The sequence below is a fragment of the Podarcis erhardii genome, assembly GCF_964252035.2.
Source record: "Podarcis erhardii genome assembly, chromosome: 2".
Classification (NCBI taxonomy): Eukaryota; Metazoa; Chordata; class Lepidosauria; order Squamata; family Lacertidae; genus Podarcis; species Podarcis erhardii.
Genome location: NC_138498.1, coordinates 9,038,876 through 9,058,125, shown reverse-complemented (window position 1 = coordinate 9,058,125; position 19,250 = coordinate 9,038,876). Strand labels below are relative to the sequence as shown.

The window sequence follows — 19,250 nt, the reverse complement described above, 5'->3', positions numbered from 1 at the left end:
CTTTTAAAAAGTGGAGGATCCATGAGGATCCGTGTAGATCCGCCTTTAACCCAGACCCAAGTGCACAATTATCAAGAACTGAACCCTACACAGGAGTAGACCCACCAGTTAGGTTTTAGTGGGTATGCTCTGGAGGAGGCTCTGAAAAACGGGACGAGAGCGTGCATTAAGACCGACCAAGATCATGCGAACAGAGTCAATATTTTAATTAATATTGGTTTATTAATTGGTTTACTAATTACAAGCAAACAGCAAAGAACCTGCACAAAAAATGCTAACATCAAACCCTACGTATAGTAAGTAAAATAGAAAAATCGCCACCCGACCCCACCCCCACCCATCGTTACCCCCCTCCAACTATTTCCCCTTTTCTTTCTAATGTCTCAACAAATGAAAATGATTTATAAAAATGTTACATGGGGTACAAACCTGAAAGAGAGACATTGCACACTTTTGTAAATCAACAAAATCTTAAATAAATAAATAAATAAATAAATAAATAAATAACTACTAGTCATAAAAAAGGGCCTCCTCACCTGAAGGACATCAAAGCCCACCTGAAGTCCCAAAACAAAACTATCAGATCCTGATCCACGCAGATCCATCCGTGTATGGAGCGATCTGCGTTGATCTGGGTCTGATAGTTTACGACTCCCTGTTGTAGGGTATAACATGTATAATAGTATGTTTTGGGACTTCAGGTGGACTTTGATGTCCTTCAGGTGGGCTTTGGGGCATACGGCTTTCCTCCATCTCTACTGCGCAGGATTCCTCGGGAATGACAAGATCACTTGCACAGCTTTCCTCCATCTCCACTGTGGAGGATTTCTCTTCAATTACCAGATCTAGCAAAGAACCACAATTCGAACAAGTAGTTAGACTCTCGCTATTCACTGCACTTCCTGGGGTAATCACCACTACAGTTTCTATTAGACATGTATCTGTTGTGGTGGTCCTGGTGCAACATCTCTCCATCCCAACCAATGCTGCACTCAGCAGCTGGAAACCCGCAGCGATATAGCCTAGATAAATAGAAGGTCCAATATGCTGCTCGCTGGGAATTTGAGGCAATTCAAAAGTTTCGGGGAAGTCAATTTCCCCATTTTGTAAGACAGCAGACATGTTCCATACCACAGAAATCAGGACGAGTATTCCTGCAGATAAGTTCAGCAGAGCTCCAAGCCCAAAAAAGGTTAAGAGAAAATCCTTGTGTTTTCCGGGCTCGAGCACATTGGAAAGGGCAAATGACTGCAATACAAGGGCCGCTGAATTCATAACGGCAGCTAAGACCATTAAGTCCTGAGCAATAAAAATTTCCCTCGGGAGTGTTGGATATTGCTCACTGAGATCTTCACAATGGTAATAAGAGTTGCCGTCATTAGAAGGGTCTTTCCAAAAGCAGGCATCCCAGATTCCAATCCAGATGTTTGCAGAGCCGATTCCCTTGACGTTTTCCACACGCCACACTCTCCAGTTGACACTGAGTGTGGATGCAATGCACATAATCCAGGCCACAATATCTATCAGGAATGTGGATAATTGGAGGCAGGACACTAATCTCAGCCACCTGACCACCAGGGAGCCTTCTTTCACCCGCAGGGGGGGTTTGGCCAGGAGGGGGCCCAGGAAGACATTGGCAGACATCCTGGAAACAAAAGAGAAGACAAGATGCAGTGAGAGAGGGAATAACAAGCATGTCTAGTCATTGAAGGACATCCTCCCTCCTGCATTCTTCCTTCCATGCACAGAAAGAAGCAGCAAAAGAAAGAGTTCCCCTGCTCTCTCCCACCCCCTGGTTAGGTAGAGACACCTGATCCAGAGAACCCGACACTCAGACTTTCTTCCAGCACACTGCTACTGATTTCATCTACTGTTGCATTGTTCCTGTGAAAATGGCCAGAACCTCAGCATCCTGTTGTGGATTGGAAGCTGCTCATGATTTTGCTGTTTTGTGGGTTAAACCACAGAGCCTAGGACTTGCCGATCAGAAGGTTGGTGGTTCAAATCCCCGTGACGGGGTGAGCTCCCATTGCTCGGTCCCTGCTCCTGCCAACCTAGCAGTTCGAAAGCACTTCAAAGTGCAAGTAGATAAATAGGTACCGCTCCGCCGGGAAGGCAAATGGCGTTTCTGTGCACTGCTCTGGTTCGCCAGAAGCGGCTTAGTCATGCTGGCCACATGACCCGGAATTGTATGCCGGCTCCATCAGCCAACAAAGCGAGATGAGCGCCACAAGCCCAGAGTCGGTCACGACTGGACCTAATGGTCAGGGGTTCCTTTACCTTTACTGCAACTATCCTTTCCCACTGAGCATAAACACACCTGACGGCATGTTTAATCCATATACTTACGTGAAATCACTTCCTCAGCTAGAGTTTAGTGTGCCAGGAACAGAGTAGGTATTTTCTAGGTGCTCCTGAGCTTCAAGAAGACTGAGCTGTTGGCCACTGAGCTGACGTTCGCCTGAGCAGCCGGCCAGCCACAGCAGCAACTGCTCTGCAGAATTCTTAGGTCAGTTACAGTCCAGTTAGAACCCTGACAACAACACAAATCATAACTTCAGGGTACTGGTCATTTGGAGCATCAGGAAAGTGGAAAATGGGAGGGAACTCAGTTCCTTTCTTTCCCAATACAGAGTGTCTTTTCCAGGACACTGTGCAGTTAAAACACGTTCTTCCAGAAGTCAGATTCAGAGCAGTTCCAGCAGTAAAAATGGTGATACAGTATGTGTATCTCAGCACAGATTTGTTTGATGGGCCTGAATGCATTTCATAAAGGATCTCCATGTACAAGAAAGGCTAATAGCATGAGGCCCTGAACCATAAGAATTTCCTTGGCAAAATTATTGAAGACTCCTTACAAACCTCTCATTCCTCTTCCCCATCACATCTTGCTTGGACATTGTAGTAAGGGAGAAGACCTTAGCTCTTTTCCTTTGCACTGGGACGACATGGTACCATATCGCAGCATCTATTAACAGCCCCCCCCCCAAAAAAAAAAATTTCTGAGAATTCCAAAGAGCTCAATATGGTTTCCCGAACCCTAAGAAAGCTGCAGTTCCCAGGACCTTTAACAAACTACAGTTCCCAGGATTCTTGGTGTACGGTACGGCTACCGGCGTTGCAAAGCCAAGTTCACAGTCCTAAAAAGAAAGCTGGTTTATGCAGGAATATGGGTCCCCAATTAAGGGCTGCTTCAAGCAGGAAGATGGAGAGGCAGTGCGGCCTATTGGTTAGACTGCCAGACTTGGACCTGGGAGGCACCGGGGTTCAAATCCCCCACTTGGCTATGAAGCCACATCTAAAAGAGCATAGAAATAAACAAGAGCATAGAAATAAAGAAGACCACGGAATGATACAAGCATGTCCTCCCGCTTTGCAGCCTCCTTTGAACAGATGTAAGGAGGCTCGGTGTGCCATCCTGCCAAGGGCCAGGCAGCCTGCTTAAATTCTGCTCAGCTGGGCGGGATTTCAGGCAAACCCCTCCCTGATTCAAAAGCGGGTTTGTCTGGATCTCTCTCCTAAACAGTCCCCCTTCTTTGTTTTAGCAGGGGAATCCAGTCTCATTCAGGCAGGGGGCTGCCTTGAATTTCCTGCTGAAACCCCGAAGTTGTCCAACTCTCTTTAGCTGAAATCCCATCTTGATTGAGGAAGGGGGTTTGCATTAGAAGTGGGACGGGCGGGGAGGGGGAATAGTTTCTAGCAGCAGTACCCCCCCCCCAGGTGTTTTGAGGCCCTATTACTAATTGATTGATTGATTTTCTATACAAACCTTTTGCAAACATATCTTTTTAAAGAAAGAAACCCAGTAAGCCACACATTTCCTGTGAATTACCCCCCATGACCATTGCAATGCTAAGAATAGTAAAACGGTAGTAAAACGGAATTCTTTAAAAGATTAGAAGAGAAGTTGACGGAATTTGTGGATCAAAAAATAATTTTAATGGGGGATATGAACGGGGTTGTTACACTAGAAATGGATAGACAAAGAGAAGGAACAAACAAAGAAGGAAAGTTACCAAAAACCTTCTTCTCCATGGTAGAAAATTGTAATCTGGTGGATATCTGGCGTCTCAGACACCCGCTTGACAAACAATTCACCTTTCATTCTGAGCCTAACCAATCGCTGTCGCGCATAGACCAGATATGGGTCTCAAAGGAACTGTGTCCAAGAGTTAAATTAATAGAAATAAGACCAAAAGTAATTTCAGATCATAGCCCAACAGAGCTGGAACTGGAAAGCCTAGAGACAAGAACCTTCAGATGGAGATTAAAAGACCACCTTTTAGATGATCAGAAAGTTGTGGAAAAGGCACAGAAAAAACTGATAGATTATTTTAAAGATAATGGTGATAAAGGAACAAAGGATAGCGTTGTCTGGGATGCGAGTAAGGCTGTAATAAGAGGGTTCTTTATTCAACAGAATGCAATCAAAAATAGGAATAGAGAGAAAAACAAAGAGGAAATTCTAAAACAGATAATGGTTAACGAACAAAAACTATCACAAAAACCAAATTGTCAAAAAGCGAAGGAAAGAATTAAAATTCTACAAGCCCAGTTTGCTATAATAATAAATAGAGAGGTGGAGTGGAACATTAAAAAAGTAAGGCAAAAAAACTTTGAATTTGCGAATAAATCAGGCAAATGGCTTGCCTGGCAAATCAAAAAAAGGAAGGAACAAGGTGTAATTAATAAAATAATAGTGGAGGGAGTAGAAAGAACCGACCCCAAAGGAATTAAGAGCGAATTCCTCAGCTACTACAGGAATTTGTATAAAGATCAAGAGAAAGTTGGTTTAAGGAGGATAGAGAGATTCTTGAAGGATAAAAGGGTGCAAAAAATCTCAATAGAGGGAAAGCAACGTTTGAATACACCAATTGGAAATGAGGAAATAGAGGAGGCAATTAAAGATTTAAAGAGGGGTAAGGCACCAGGCCCTGACGGATTCACAGCCGGCTACTACAAAGAAATGAAATCTATTTTGGTGGGACCTCTAAAAACGATTATGAATAATATCTTAAAGAAAGGAGAAACCCCAGAGACCTGGAAAGAGGCATATATTACGTTTATCCCCAAACAGGATGCAGATCCAACCCAGGTTAAAAATTACAGACCAATTTCACTCCTAAACACAGATTATAAGATATTTGCAGGAATTCTGGCAAGAAGGCTGAAGATTTTGCTATCAGAAATTATTCACAGGGACCAGGCGGGATTCCTGCCAGGTCGGCAGATGAGAGATAACACAAGAAATATAATTAATATACTAGAATACCTGTCTGTTAGGATTGACAAACAAGCTATAATGGTGTTTGTAGATGCCGAGAAGGCATTCGATAACGTGATATGGAACTTTATGTTGAAGAACTTAGAACACATGGATGTGGGTAACGATTTCTTTAATGGGGTAAAAGCAATATACACAGAGCAGAAGGCCAAATTGATCATAAACATTATGGTGACGGAGGAGATAAGGATACAGAAGGGAACGAGACAAGGATGTCCGCTTTCTCCGTTACTATTTATAACTGTGTTAGAAGTCCTTATGAACTCAATAAGACAAAACGAGAATATAAAAGGAGTATCAGTAGGACAGAATGTTTATAAGACCAAAGCCTTTGCCGACGACTTAGTAATAATGACAGAAGAACCAGCAATGGCAATAGGGGAAATATTAAAGGAAATAGAACAATTTGGAGAAGTGGCAGGCTTCAAATTAAACAAGACAAAAACGAAAATGATAGGAAAAAACGTGGACCCAAAGATAATTGAAACAATCCAACAACAATCGCAGTTAGAGATGGTCAAAAAAGTCAAATATCTCGGCATCTGGTTAACACCCAAAAACATAGACTTATTCAAAAATAATTATGTGCCGATGTGGAAGGAAATAAAGAAAGATTTAGAGAAATGGGGAGGGCTAAAATTGTCACTCTGGGGAAGGATTAATGTAATCAAGATGAATGTCTTATCAAGGTTGATGTTTCTATTCCAGACCATCCCTATAATCAAAGGGAGTCGAATCTTTAAGGAATGGCAAAGGATAGTCTCAAGATTTATATGGCAGGGCAAAAAACCCAGAATTCAGTTCAAATTATTGACAGATGTAAAGGAAAGAGGGGGCTTTGCCCTGCCGGATCTGAAACTGTACTATGAGGCATCATGCCTATGTTGGATAAAAGAATGGGTAAAATTGGTGAATACGGAGCTGCTCGACTTAGAGGGCTTCGATAATAGATTCGGCTGGCACGCGTATTTATGGAAGAACAAAAGGAAAGTACACAAGGGGTTTGCAAATCACATTTTTAGAGGGCCGCTAATCGAAGTTTGGGAAAGATATCAAAATCTGTTAGAGCCGAAAACACCACATTGGCTTTCACCTCTCGAAGTAATGAGCATAAAAACCACTAATATGAGAAGCAATTGGGCAACTTATGATCAGCTACTAACTAAGGTTGAAGGGAAATGGAAGCTAAAACCATATGAGCAAACAAAGGAACATGTTTACAATTGGCTACATCACCATCAGGTGAATCAGATGTTTAGTAAAGATATCAAAGAAACAGGTTATGCAGATAAAGACTCAAAATTCCAGACAGAAATAATAAATAATAAAGTGAAAATTATATCTAAGATATATAGGATGTTGTTGGACTGGAATTTAGGCGATGAGGAAGTCAAATCGGTGATGATCCATTGGTCAAGGGATATAGGTCATAGTATACAGTTTGAGGATTGGGAGAAACTTTGGAAGGAGGGGGTAAACTTTACGGCGTGTACTTCGATAAGGGAAAACGTCATGAAGATGTTCTATAGGTGGTACTTGACACCCATGAAATTATCAAAAATGTATAAGGTGGATAATAAGTGCTGGAGATGTAAAGACATAGAGGGCTCCTTCTACCATATGTGGTGGGAGTGCAGAAGGGTGAAACAATTTTGGGAGAAAGTACACACTGAATTGAAGAAGATATTAAAGTACACGTTCATAAAGAAACCAGAAATCTTTCTTCTAGGGATATTAGGACAAGAGATAAAAAAGGAAGATCGCAGATTGGTATACTATGCGGTTACGGCAGCAAGGGTAGTATTAGCCCAGAAGTGGAAACTACGGGATACCCCAACGGTGGAGGAGTGGAGATCTAAGTTGTCGGATTACGCAGAGTTGGATAGATTAACAGGAAAAGTTAGATACATAAGAGACCAAGTGTTCACCAAAGATTGGGGAAAGTATGTAGATTATCTGGAATGTATTAGTGAAGGGCAAATAACGCTAAAGGGATTTAGAGAAGCACTGTGAAAGACTAAGAGTTATTGTGCAAAGCAAACAGGAATTAGGAATCGGTATAATGACAATATAAGTAATGAAACGTGTAATTTTATTTATTGCTTCGAATGATTTACGGACAGGCTGAAGGAAGTCCCGTAAGAGACGACTATGTTATATGGATGATATGGAAATGATAATTGTTGTTTATTATTTTTAATTTTTCTTTTTTGTGTATTTTCTTTTGTGTGTTACCTTGTGTTCTTTTTGGAAATAACTAATAAAAAAGAATGAGGGGAAAAAAAAGAGAGATTTGGCTTCCCTTGGAGAACAAGGAGCCCAGCAATTGTCACCTCTGGGCATTTCCTGGGGCAGGAGGTGTGTACCCATGCCTTCAAGCTTGGGGAGGTGGAAGGGGAAAGAGTCTTTTTTTCCAAGGGCAAAATGGTGCTGGAATGGAGGAAATTGGCAAAGGGGTTGATTTTATAGGATTCATAAAGCTTGGTATCTTCCCTGAGCTGTCAAGTCAAAAGGATAGGTTCATGCATAATGTTTGTAACATTTAAGAACTTCAAAGATGTGCCCCCCATAGGTTCCGTAGGAACCGCAAATATTTTCTCCGCATTTAACTACAGTTCAGACATAGACATATTTCCCACCCCCTTTAGTCCCATATGTTATATAGATATGCACTTATAAGCAACCTAGTACATCTCAACACTCAAGTCCCTTCCAAGCAAACCTACACTGTCAAATTTTAAAAAATATAAAAACCGGTAATTTCATTTCCGTGCACAAGAGTGTAATCCTCATGATAAACCTTCTTTTGGGTTGCGGAATAGCGTTTAAAGCAAACGCATGCATATGCACATCCTGGGAGCTACAGGTCCCAGCACCCTTAAACTACAGTTCTCAGCTCCCTTGGCACACTGCACTTTCCAGAGCCCCGAAGAAACTACAGTTCCCGACGCCCTTAACAAACTGTAGAGATCTGCATGGATCTGGATCTGATAGTTTACTCTTTACGGTTGAAGGGAATCACATGGAGGCCACATTTACGTGTTCTCTAGCATTTGTGTCCTTGTTCCCTTTAGCTTGTTCCTCTTCTGGATTTCTTTCCTATGTGTCCTCATAGATGTACAGTTTTGGTCAGCTCTTTCATTTCTCTGGAGGAGTGTTTATTGGTAGTGCCTTGAATAAATAGACAAATTTGGGATTTTTACCTTTTAATGTTATAGGATATCATTTTTTCATGTTATAGGATATCATCAATAGACATGGACATGCTCCAGCTTGACAATATCCTTCTTCAACTGTGGTGCCCAGAACTGGACACAGTATTTCAGGTGTGGTCTGACCAACCAGAATAGTGTGGTAGCATTCCTTCGCTTGATCTAGACACTATACTCCTACTGACCCTTTTGGTCATCTAGAAGCTGACCCTTTTGGTCATTTTGATCATGGAGCCAAATATCTGTTCCCAAGTTTAAAGAGTCTAAACAAGTAAAGAACAAGCTTGCCCTTTACCTGCAAAAGCCCTGAAATTCCGCCCATTGGGCAACTGATCATGGGGCTGGGAGGAGGGAGGTAAGGACTAGCACATTCTCTGCCCTCCACCTCCAACAGCTACACCTGAAAGATTCATGATGGGGTTCGATTTGAGAAGCTGGATGTTTATAAAGGCACTTAGCCAATTTCTGCCACGGAAATTCTGAACAGAAACACTCTGCAGATTCAGCCCCCAACAGAAACTGCTCTACGGTCTCTGTGTTGGGAAATGGGAACAGATCTTGCTCATCACCAACCTTCCCTCCACAAATCAGTATCACTATGAGGCTGAACTGAACAGCTTGCTCCAGAGTTTTAAGAGATACGTTTCTGTGGGGTAGTGGTTAAGAGCGGTGGACTCTAATCTGGTGAGCTGGGTTCGATTCCCCGCTCCTCCACATGCAGCTGCTGGGTGACCTTGGGCCAGTCACACTTCTCTCTGAACTCTCTCAGCCCCACCTACCTCACAAGGTGTCTGTTGTGGGGGTGGAAGGGAAAGGAGATTTTTAGCCACTTTGAGACTCCTTCAAGTAGAGAAAAGCAGGATATAAAAACCAACTCCATGAATAAGAATTCTATGGAAAAGGACCATCCCTGCCATGATGATGAAAACTATATGTTTGGATTTTGCTGTATTATACCAACCTGTGGAATATGACAGTTTGCAGTTTCAAAATCTATTTGGCCACAGTGGATTGACAGTCTGGACACACGAAAACCTCTGGAAATATTTAAACAGGAAATATTTTTGTAACTAGGGTCTATTATACAAATCCATACAGATGTTCATTTTCTTACAGTTCTGTTAAGTTGTATACAAATTATAAAAATGAGTTAATTATTTACTAAATTTTCGAGTTTTGCCATTACTGCATCTTCTGATAGTTTCTCTTTCCATGCATCTATTTCAGGACATATGTCAGATTTCCATATGTTAGCCAAAACCACTCTAACTGCTATGGTCATATAACTAAACTGTGGTTTAGCGTGGGGGGTGCAGGGGGGGCCGGCCGCACCGGGCGCAACATCTGGGGGTTAGGGTTAGGGGGCGCAAATCTGAAGGAGTCATTCCCAACAGCATAGTTTTGGGGTCCAATGCAAATTTAGGTGTTTTTTTTTTTTTCATTTTTTCATTTCGAAATGAACTTTCCTCCAAAACTTTTTGGTCTTTTCACAAGTGCACCATAAATGAAAGAAGACTCCTTAAGGTCTATCACATTTCCAGCAATGTCCATTCATTGCATTAGTCATCTTCTGTATATTTCTCAAAGTTATATACCATTGAAAGAACATTTTTGTACAGTCTTACCTCATGTTACGGCCGCTTCAGGTTACGTGTTTTTGGGTTGCGGACCACGGGAAACCTGGATGTACCGGAACGGGTTACTTCCGGGTTTCGCCACTCTCACATGCGCAGAAGCGCCAAATTGCGCCTGCGCTTGTGCAGGCGTGGCGCTTCAGGATGCGAACGCTGTCGGTTGAGGACGTGCCTCAGTCACGGGTTATGTCTGCAACCCAAGGTTCCACTGTACCAATTTTATTTTAGGGCTTAACTTGCAGCAAATGTTATTCCTTTATTCATAATTGTTCTCATTGTTCCACTGTAAACTGCTCTTAAAAATTTTGCATCCATTTTGTCATATAAGGTTTTGCTTGTTCGGGCTCAGTGTCATATTTGAGTAATAGTTTATAAATTTTACCCAAAAGGTAGAACTCTGTTATGATGGACTCAAATTCTGTCTTTTCACTGATTTAAATGTTTGCCATACAGTCTTTCTTGAATCTGGATATTAGTTGACAGTATGTAAGCAGTTTCATATTTTTTCTCCTCTTTAATACTTTGGCATGTATTTGATCTGTTCTTGAAGATGAACCATATATTGGTACAATATATAGTCATATATTCTCCTATCGGCTCTAATAATAATGTTCCAGTGGTGACATTAACAGTGCAGGTAAGGGCATTTTTGTGATTTTTGTATTGCAACTCATAATTTTTGTGGTGCAGTCTGTGCCCCTGGCTATGATGTGTGATTTGACAGTGAGTTTGGGGAGCCCCAGCGCGAAAAGAGTGAGGATCCATGAGGATCCGTGCTTCAAAACCACTTTTTTTTTTTTAATAATAATTTTTATTAACTGGCCAATCACATCAAATTAAATCACATCATATAAATTCCAAATTACAAAGCCAAATTTTTAAATTTTGTTGGGGGAACCCATACTTCAAAATCCAAAGGGGGATTCAGATCATCTTCTTATTACTGCGTTAATGTCCAAATCTGTCCCAATCAGTCCAAACAAAGTTCATAATTCTATCCAGTCTTATCTTGGTGTTGTTGTGATATCTTTTTCGTATAATTTCTCTTTTTCCTTTACGATCTCTTCTGTTAGTCTCCTTAAGCCGATAGCAAGTGTTATATTCCTGTGTGGATTTCCCGTTCCTCCACTAAGTCCAGATGGTTTCCATATATCTCCTTCGTAGATAACGTCACTCTTTCCATCGTAAATTTTGGCATTTGTCGCTCTTACGTCCCACCGAGAAGTTGATTCACGATATGTAAACAACTCTATTTCTCTCTTACTCCTCCCAGAACCAAGAGCTTCCACAATGCCTCACAAAATGGCGACGGCATTTTTTCCTGATTGCGTCACTCCAAAACTCTTAGCTTTCCAGCTTCCTCTTGAAACATTGCTTTGGATCGAAAGTTTATCTCCACACAGCCTTAAATCCACAGCTTAAGTCCTTAATTTCTGACTCATTAGGGGAGGGGGATTCTTATTAAATCACATAGAAAGGGGAAAGGCAGGTTTTTCTCCCCCTCCCCCCTCAGTCATTTATCATACCGTTTCTTGACGTATCTTCTCGTATTTTATTGTTTTGTTATCAGAGATCTCTTCTGTCAGCAGTCTTTACTCCCCCTTTTCCTTGATGTATGTGCAATTAATCTCGTCCAAATTGTTTCTTTTAAAGATCATTGCAACCAGTGGCGCGAATCAGGGACGGCGTCGAGGAGTGCCGAAAATCCCACAGGAGGGCTTTGTGCCTAGTGCCCCCACCCCCACAAATTCGGGGGTGGTATAGGGCACAGCAGGCAAGGGCCGTCCCCCCTCAATCCTGGTGGGGTTAAGGAGGCTAATTACCCCCATCATAGCCTCCAAATTACCTCATGTGGGTCGGAGAGATGTTATTGTCAGCCATCTTCCGATGCACCACCTAGTGGCCCCCGTCAAAACCACGTTTTTGAGCTATGGAGTGGCCAGGAAACCGTGGATCCGAGTTTTTTTGTGGTGCAGGTTGTGACCCTGGGCATAATGTGTGATTTGATAGTGAGTTTGGATTGGCGCAATGGAAAAAGCGTGACGATCCATGAGGATCCATGCTTCGAAACCACGTTTTTGGGCCACAGTATGACCAGGAAGCCGTGGATCCGAGTTTTTTGTGGTGCAAGCTATGCCCCTGGGCATGATGTGTGATTTGATGGTGATTTAGGGGTGGCCCAGAGCAAAAAGCGTGAGGATCCATGAGGACCTGTGCTTCAAAACCACGTGTTTGGGCTACGGTGTCACCAGGAAGCCATGGATCTGGGATTTTTGTGGTGGATACTGTGCCCATGGCCATGATGTTTGATCTGATGGTGACTTTGGGCTGATCTAATGCTAAAATCATGAGGATCCATCAGGATCCGTGTTTTTTTAACCATGTTTTGCGCCATTTCGGCAGCACGAAACAATGGATTCATGATTTTTTTGGTTCTGCTTACAGACTAAAAAGTGGTCTACAGTATCATGGTGTTTTTATTTTGCTTCACTATAAAAATCGTATGAATTCATGAGGATCCATGCCTTGGATCCATGTTTTTGTGGTGCTGCATCCACGTTTTTGATAGTCCAGTCTGTAGGCGTGCCTTCCAGGTGTAATTTGACACTGCATTTGTTGGAGTATATAACGAAATGAAAAAATGTTCAGATATTCATTTAGGAAAACACCAGAAGGTTTTTTATTGGGAATAGTACCAGGAAGCCTAAAGGAAGAAGACAAGACCTTATATTTATATGCAACAGTAGCCGCAAGGCTATTGATTGCGAAAAATTGGAAAAGTGGTACTGTACCAACAAAGATAGAGCGGCTTGCCAAATTATTGGAGTACTACAATATATCCAAAACAATGGGAGAAATTGGAAGGATCTCAAAAGAGAAGGCAGACAGGGACTGGAAGGTGTTTAAAAGATACTTGCAAAACTATATCGGAAAATCAGAACTCCTATTAGAATAAAAAATGGTATTGCCTGTAGAATAAGTTTCGTTTCAAATATTGGAATACTAAATAAGATGGATAACAATGTGTAATAGAAAAAGAAATATGAAATTAGGTTAAAGGTGTGTGAAAGAAAGTAATAGAAGTAGAAAGAAATTGCAATTGAGTAGATTGGAAGTCTAACACAAAGGGTGAGGGGGGGTGGATGGTGATGGGAATTATCTGTGGGATTGAGTGTAGGTATCTTGTAGGTATGTTGTATGTATGTAGGTATGTTGTATGAAATGTATGTTTGTATGTTTGTATGTACCTTAATGTTGAATTATTTTAACAATAAAAAATTATTAAAAAAAGACCGACCAAGATCATGCGAACAGAGTCAATATTTTAATTAATATTGGTTTATTAATTGGTTTATTAATTACAAGCAAACAGCAAAGAACCTGCACAAACAATGCTAACACCAAACCCTACGTATAGTGAGTAAATAGAAAAATCGCCACCCGACCCCACCCCCCACCCATCGTTCCCCCCCTCCAGCTATTTCCCCTTTTCTTCCTAATGTCTCAACAAATGAAAATGATTTATAAAAATGTTACATGGGGGGGGGAAAAAAACATGAAAGAGAGACATTGCACACCTTTGTAAATCAACAAAATCATAAATAAATAAATAAATAAATAAATAAATAACTACTAGTCATAAAAAAGGGCCTCCTCACCTGAAGGACATCAAAGCCCACCTGAAGTCCCAAAACAAAACTATCAGATCCTGATCCACACAGATCCATCCGTGTATGGAGCGATCTGCGTTGATCTGGGTCTGATAGTTTACGACTCCCTGTTGTAGGGTATAACATGTATAATAGTATGTTTTGGGACTTCAGGTGGACTTTGTTGTCCTTCAGGTGAGCTTTGGGGCGTACGGCTTTCCTCCATCTCTACTGCGCAGGATTCCTCGGGAATGACAAGATCACTTGCACAGCTTTCCTCCATCTCCACTGTGGAGGATTTCTCTTGAATTACCAGATCTAGGAAAGAACCACACTTTGAACAAGTAGTTAGACTCTGGCTTTTCACCCCACTTCCTGGGGTAATCACCACTACAGTTTCTATTAGAGATGTATCTGTTGTGGAGGTCCTGATACAACATCTCTCAATCCCAACCAATGCTGCACTCAGCAGCTGGAAACCCGCAGCGATACAGCCTAGATAAATAGAAGGTCCAATATACTGCTCACTGGGAATTTGAGGCAATTCAAAAGTTTCAGGGAAGTCAATTTCCCCATTTTGTAAGACAGCAGACATGTTCCATACCACAGAAATCAGGACGAGTATCCCTGCAACTAAGTTCAGCAGAGCTCCAAGCCTAAAAAAGCGAAAGAGAAAATCCTTATGTTTTCTGGGCTTGAACACATTGTACAAGGTAAATGAAATTAATCCTAGGGCCACTGAATTCATAATGGTAGCTAATGCCATTAAATTCTGTGCAATAAAAATTTCCCTCGGGAGGCTTGGATGTTGCTCATTGAGATCTTCGCAATGCCAAAAAGAGTTGCCGTCGTTAGAAGGGTCTTTCCAAAAGCAGACATCCCAGATTCCAATCCAGATGTTTCCAGAGCCAATCCCCTTGATGTCTTCCACACGCCACACTCTCCAGTTGACACTGAGTGTTGACACAATGCACATCGGCAAGGCCAAAATATCCACGAGGAATGCAGTTATCTGGAGGCTGGAAACTAAGCTCAGCCACCTGACTACCAGGGAGCCTTCTTTCACCCGCATGGGGGGTTTGGAGAGGAGGGGACCAGGGGAGACATTGGCAGACATCCTGGAAACAAAAGAGAAGACAAGATGCAGTGAGAGAGTGAATAACAAGCACGTCTACTCATTGAAGGACATCCTTCCTCCTGCATTCTTCCTTCCATGCACAGAAAGAAGCAGCAAAAGAAAGAGTTGCCCTGCTCTCTCCCACCCCCTGGTTAGGTAGAGACACCTGATCCCGAGAAGCCGACACTCAGACTTTCTTCCAGCACACTGCTACTGATTTAATCTACTGTTGCATTGTTCCTGTGAAAATGGCCAGAACCTCAGCAACCTGTTGTGGATGGGAAGCTGCTCATGATTTTGCTGTTTTTTGGGTTAAACCACAGAGCCTAGGACTTGCCGATCAGAAGGTTGGCGGTTCGAATCCCCGTGACGGGGTGAGCTCCCATTCCTCGGTCCCTGCTCCTGCCAACCTAGTAGTTTTAAAGCACGTCAAAGTGCAAGTAGATAAATAGGTACCGCTCCGACAGGAAGGCAAACAGCATTTCTGTGCGCTGTTCTGGTTTGCCAGAAGCGGCTTAATAATGACCCAGAAGCTGTAGGCCGGCTCCCTCGGCCAATAAAGCGAGATGAGCGCCGCAACCCCAGAGTCGGTCACAACTGGACCTAATGGTCAGGGGTCCCTTTACCTTTACTGCACCTATCTTTTTCCACTGAGCATAAACACAGCTGATGGCATAGTGAGGAATGTTTAATCCATAAACTTACATGAAATGCCTTCCTCAGCTACAGTCGAGCGTGCCAGGAACAAAGCAGGTATTTGCCACAGAGCTGACGTTTGCCTGAGCAGCCGGCCAGCCACAGCAGCAACTGCTCTGCAGAATTCTTAGGTCAGTTACAGTCCAGTTAGAACCCTGACAACAACACAAATCATAACTCCAGGGTACTGGTCATTTGGAACATCAGGAAGTGGAAAATGGGAGGGAACTCTGTTCCCTTCTTTCCCAATGCAGAGTGTCTTAAAATGAGTTCTTCCTGAAGTCAGATTCAGAGCAGTTCCAGCAGTAAAAATGGTGATACAGTATGTGTATCTCAGTACAGATTTGTTTGATGGGCCTGAATGCATTTCATAACGGATCTCCATGTACAAGAAAGGCTAATAGCATGAGGCCCTGAACCATAAGTATTGCCTTGGCAAAATTATTGAAGACTCCTTACAAACCTCTCATTCTTCTTCCCCATCACATCTTGTTTGGACATTATAGTAAGGGAGAAGATCTTAGCTCTTTTCCTTTGCACTGGGACCACATGGTACCATATCGCGGCATCTATTAACAACCCCTCCCCCCCAAAAAAATCTCTGAGAATTCCAAAGAGCTCAGTATGGTTTCCCGAACCCTAAGAAAGCTGCAGTTCCCAGGACCTTTAACAAACTACAGTTCCCAGGATTCTTGGTGTACGGTACGGCTACCGGAGTTGCAAAGCCAAGTTCACAGTCCTAAAAAGAAAGCTGGTTTATGCAGGAATATAGGTCCCCAATTAAGGGCTGCTTCAAGCAGGAAGATGGAGAGGCAGTGCGGCCTAGTGGTTAGACTGCCAGATTAGGACCAGAGAGGCACCGGGGTTCAATTCCCCCACTTGGCTATGAAGCCACATCTAAAAGAGCATAGAAATAAACAAGAGCATAGAAATAAAGAAGACCACGAAATGATACAAGCATGTCCCCCCGCTTTGCAGCCTCCTTTGAACAGATGTAAGGAGGCTCGGTGTGCCATCCTGCCAAGGGCCAGGCAGCCGGCTTAAATTCTGCTCAGCTGGGCAGGATTTCAGGCAAACCCCTCCCTGATTCAAAAGCGGGTTTGTCTGGATCTCTCTCCTAAACAGTCCCCCTTCTTTGTTTTAGCAGGGGAATCCAGTCTCATTCAGGCAGGGGGCTGCCTTGAATTTCCTGCTGAAACCCCCAAGTTGTCCAACTCTATTTTAGCTGAAATCCCATCTTGATTGAGGAAGGGGGTTTGCATTAGAAGTGGGACGGGCGGGGAGGGGGAATAGTTTCTAGCAGCAGTACCCCCCCCAGGTGTTTTGAGGCCCTATTACTAATTGATTGATTGATTTTCTATACAAACCTTTTGCAAACAGATCTTTTTTAAAAAAGAAACACAGTAAGCCCCACATTTCCTGTGAATTACCCCCCATGACCATTGCAAAGCTAAGAATAGTAATAGCAGCATATTGGGCCTTATCTCTGCATAGGAACGAAATAGGGGTGGGCTGTCTAAAATAATTGTGCCCAGAAAAGGGTGGTGGTGGACAAGAGAGGTTTAGGAGAGAAAGAGTGACCCCTCCCTTCCCCCAGCTTCATCCACAGCTAAATTTGATGTGAAATGTGCTTTTCTTAAAAAAACAAAAAGCCAGCCAAAGGGACAGTCTAAGAAACAATATTTTTTTGGGGGGGGGGGAGTGGGGAGATTGCTCCATTAGAGGTTCCACACTGTTAAGGAAAATTCCGGGTTGAGAGACTACTCAACAGCCCAGCTCCTCGGGGTACAGGTCCCCCTGCAGGTCCATGTGGTCAGTAAAAGAAGGAAATTCCAGCAAACAAGCAATTTGGAGCAAAACAGCAGTCAGTAGACTCAGAGCCTTTATTGTTGCGCATCAGGTTCAACAGCAGCCAGTGAACCCAGAGCATGGGGCCACATTGACTTTGAAAACTTTCCCACCATGTGTCAGAATACAGTTTGCACAGCATCATCAATACATCATTGCTACATCACTAACATGTCACAAAAGGGGAGGCTTACACAAGATTAGCATAGACAGCTTATGTCAGGGCAACACCCAAGTACAGTATAAGCTTAGCATCATAGGCAAACATGTCTTAAGTACCCACCACCCAAAGTATAACAGAACTTCCTTGGCATGTCTGGAGCCGGAGGCAAGTCTGGGGATGAGAACAAGGAGCCCAGCAATTGTCACCTCTGGGAATTTCCTGGGGCAGGAGGTGTGTACCCATGTCTTCAAGCTTGGGGAGGGGAAAGAGTCTTTTTTCCAAGAGCAAAATGGTGCTGGAATGGAGGAACTTGTCAAAGGGGTTGATTTTATAGGATTCATAAAGCTTGGTATCTTCCCTGAGCTGTCAAGTCAAAAGGATAGGTTCATGCATAATGTTTGTAACATTTAAGAACTTTAAAGATGTGCCCACCCCGTAGGTTCCGTAGGAACCGCAAATATTTTCTCCGCATTTAACTACAGTTCAGACATAGTCATATTTCCCACCCCCTTTAGTCCCATATGTTATATAGATATGCACTTATAAGCAACCTAGTACATCTCAACACTCAAGTCCCTTCCAAGCAAACCTACACTGTCAATTTTTTTAAAATATAAAAACCAAGGGTTTTGTAATTTCATTTCCGTGCACAAGAGTGTAGTCCTCATGATAAACCTTCTTTTGGGTTGCGGAATAGCGTTTAAAGCAAACGCGTGCATATGCACATCCTGGGAGCTACAGGTCCCAGCACCCTTAAACTACAGTTCCCGACGCCCTTAACAAACTGTAGAGATCTGCATGGATCTGGATCTGATAGTTTACTCTTTACGGTTGAAGGGAATCACATGGAGGCCACATTTACGTGTTCTCTAGCATTTGTGTCCTTGTTCCCTTTAGCTTGTTCCTCTTCTGGATTTCTTTCCTATGTGTCCTCATAGATGTACAGTTTTGGTCAGCTCTTTCATTTCTCTGGAGGAGTGTTTATTGGTAGTGCCTTGAATAAATAGACAAATTTGGGATTTTTACCTTTTAATGTTATAGGATATCATTTTTTCATGTTATAGGATATCATCAATAGACATGGACATGCTCCAGCTTGACAATATCCTCCTTCAACTGTGGTGCCCAGAACTGGACACAGTATTTCAGGTGTGGTCTGACCAACCAGAATAGTGTGGTAGCATTCCTTCGCTTGATCTAGACACTATACTCCTACTGACCCTTTTGGTCATCTAGAAGCTGACCCTTTTGGTCATTTTGATCATGGAGCCAAATATTTCTTCCCAAGTTTAAAGAGTCTAAACAAGTAAAGAACAAGCTTGCCCTTTACATGCAAAAGCCCTGAAATTCCGCCCATTGGGCAACTGATCATGGGGCTGGGAGGAGGGAGGTAAGGACTAGCACATTCTCTGCCCTCCACCTCCAACAGCTACACCTGAAAGATTCATGATGGGGTTCGATTTGAGAAGCTGGATGTTTATATATATATATATTTTTTATAATATTTTTTATTCATTTTTCATACACATACAAAAGAAAAAACAAACAAAACACAAGACGAAAACTTTCAGTCATATATACGTATATACATAATATTCGAGTTTCTACATTTCTTCTCATTTTGGACTTCCTTCAGCGATGTTGGC

The 19,250-nt window shown here is 42.5% G+C and overlaps 1 protein-coding gene across 1 annotated transcript; it reads right to left on the bottom strand.

The window, feature by feature from the left end:
- Positions 1-361: 361 nt before the first annotated feature.
- LOC309332145 (claudin-34-like) lies at positions 362-16,086 on the bottom strand. Its single transcript, XM_081845027.1, has 2 exons — positions 16,057-16,086; positions 362-1,645 (listed from the first exon to the last, which is right to left on the bottom strand). The coding sequence occupies exons 1-2, from the start codon at positions 16,074-16,076 to the stop codon at positions 646-648; spliced, it is 1,020 nt and encodes a 339-aa protein (XP_081701153.1). The 5' UTR covers positions 16,077-16,086; the 3' UTR covers positions 362-645.
- Between the last annotated feature and the right edge of the window lie 3,164 nt (positions 16,087-19,250).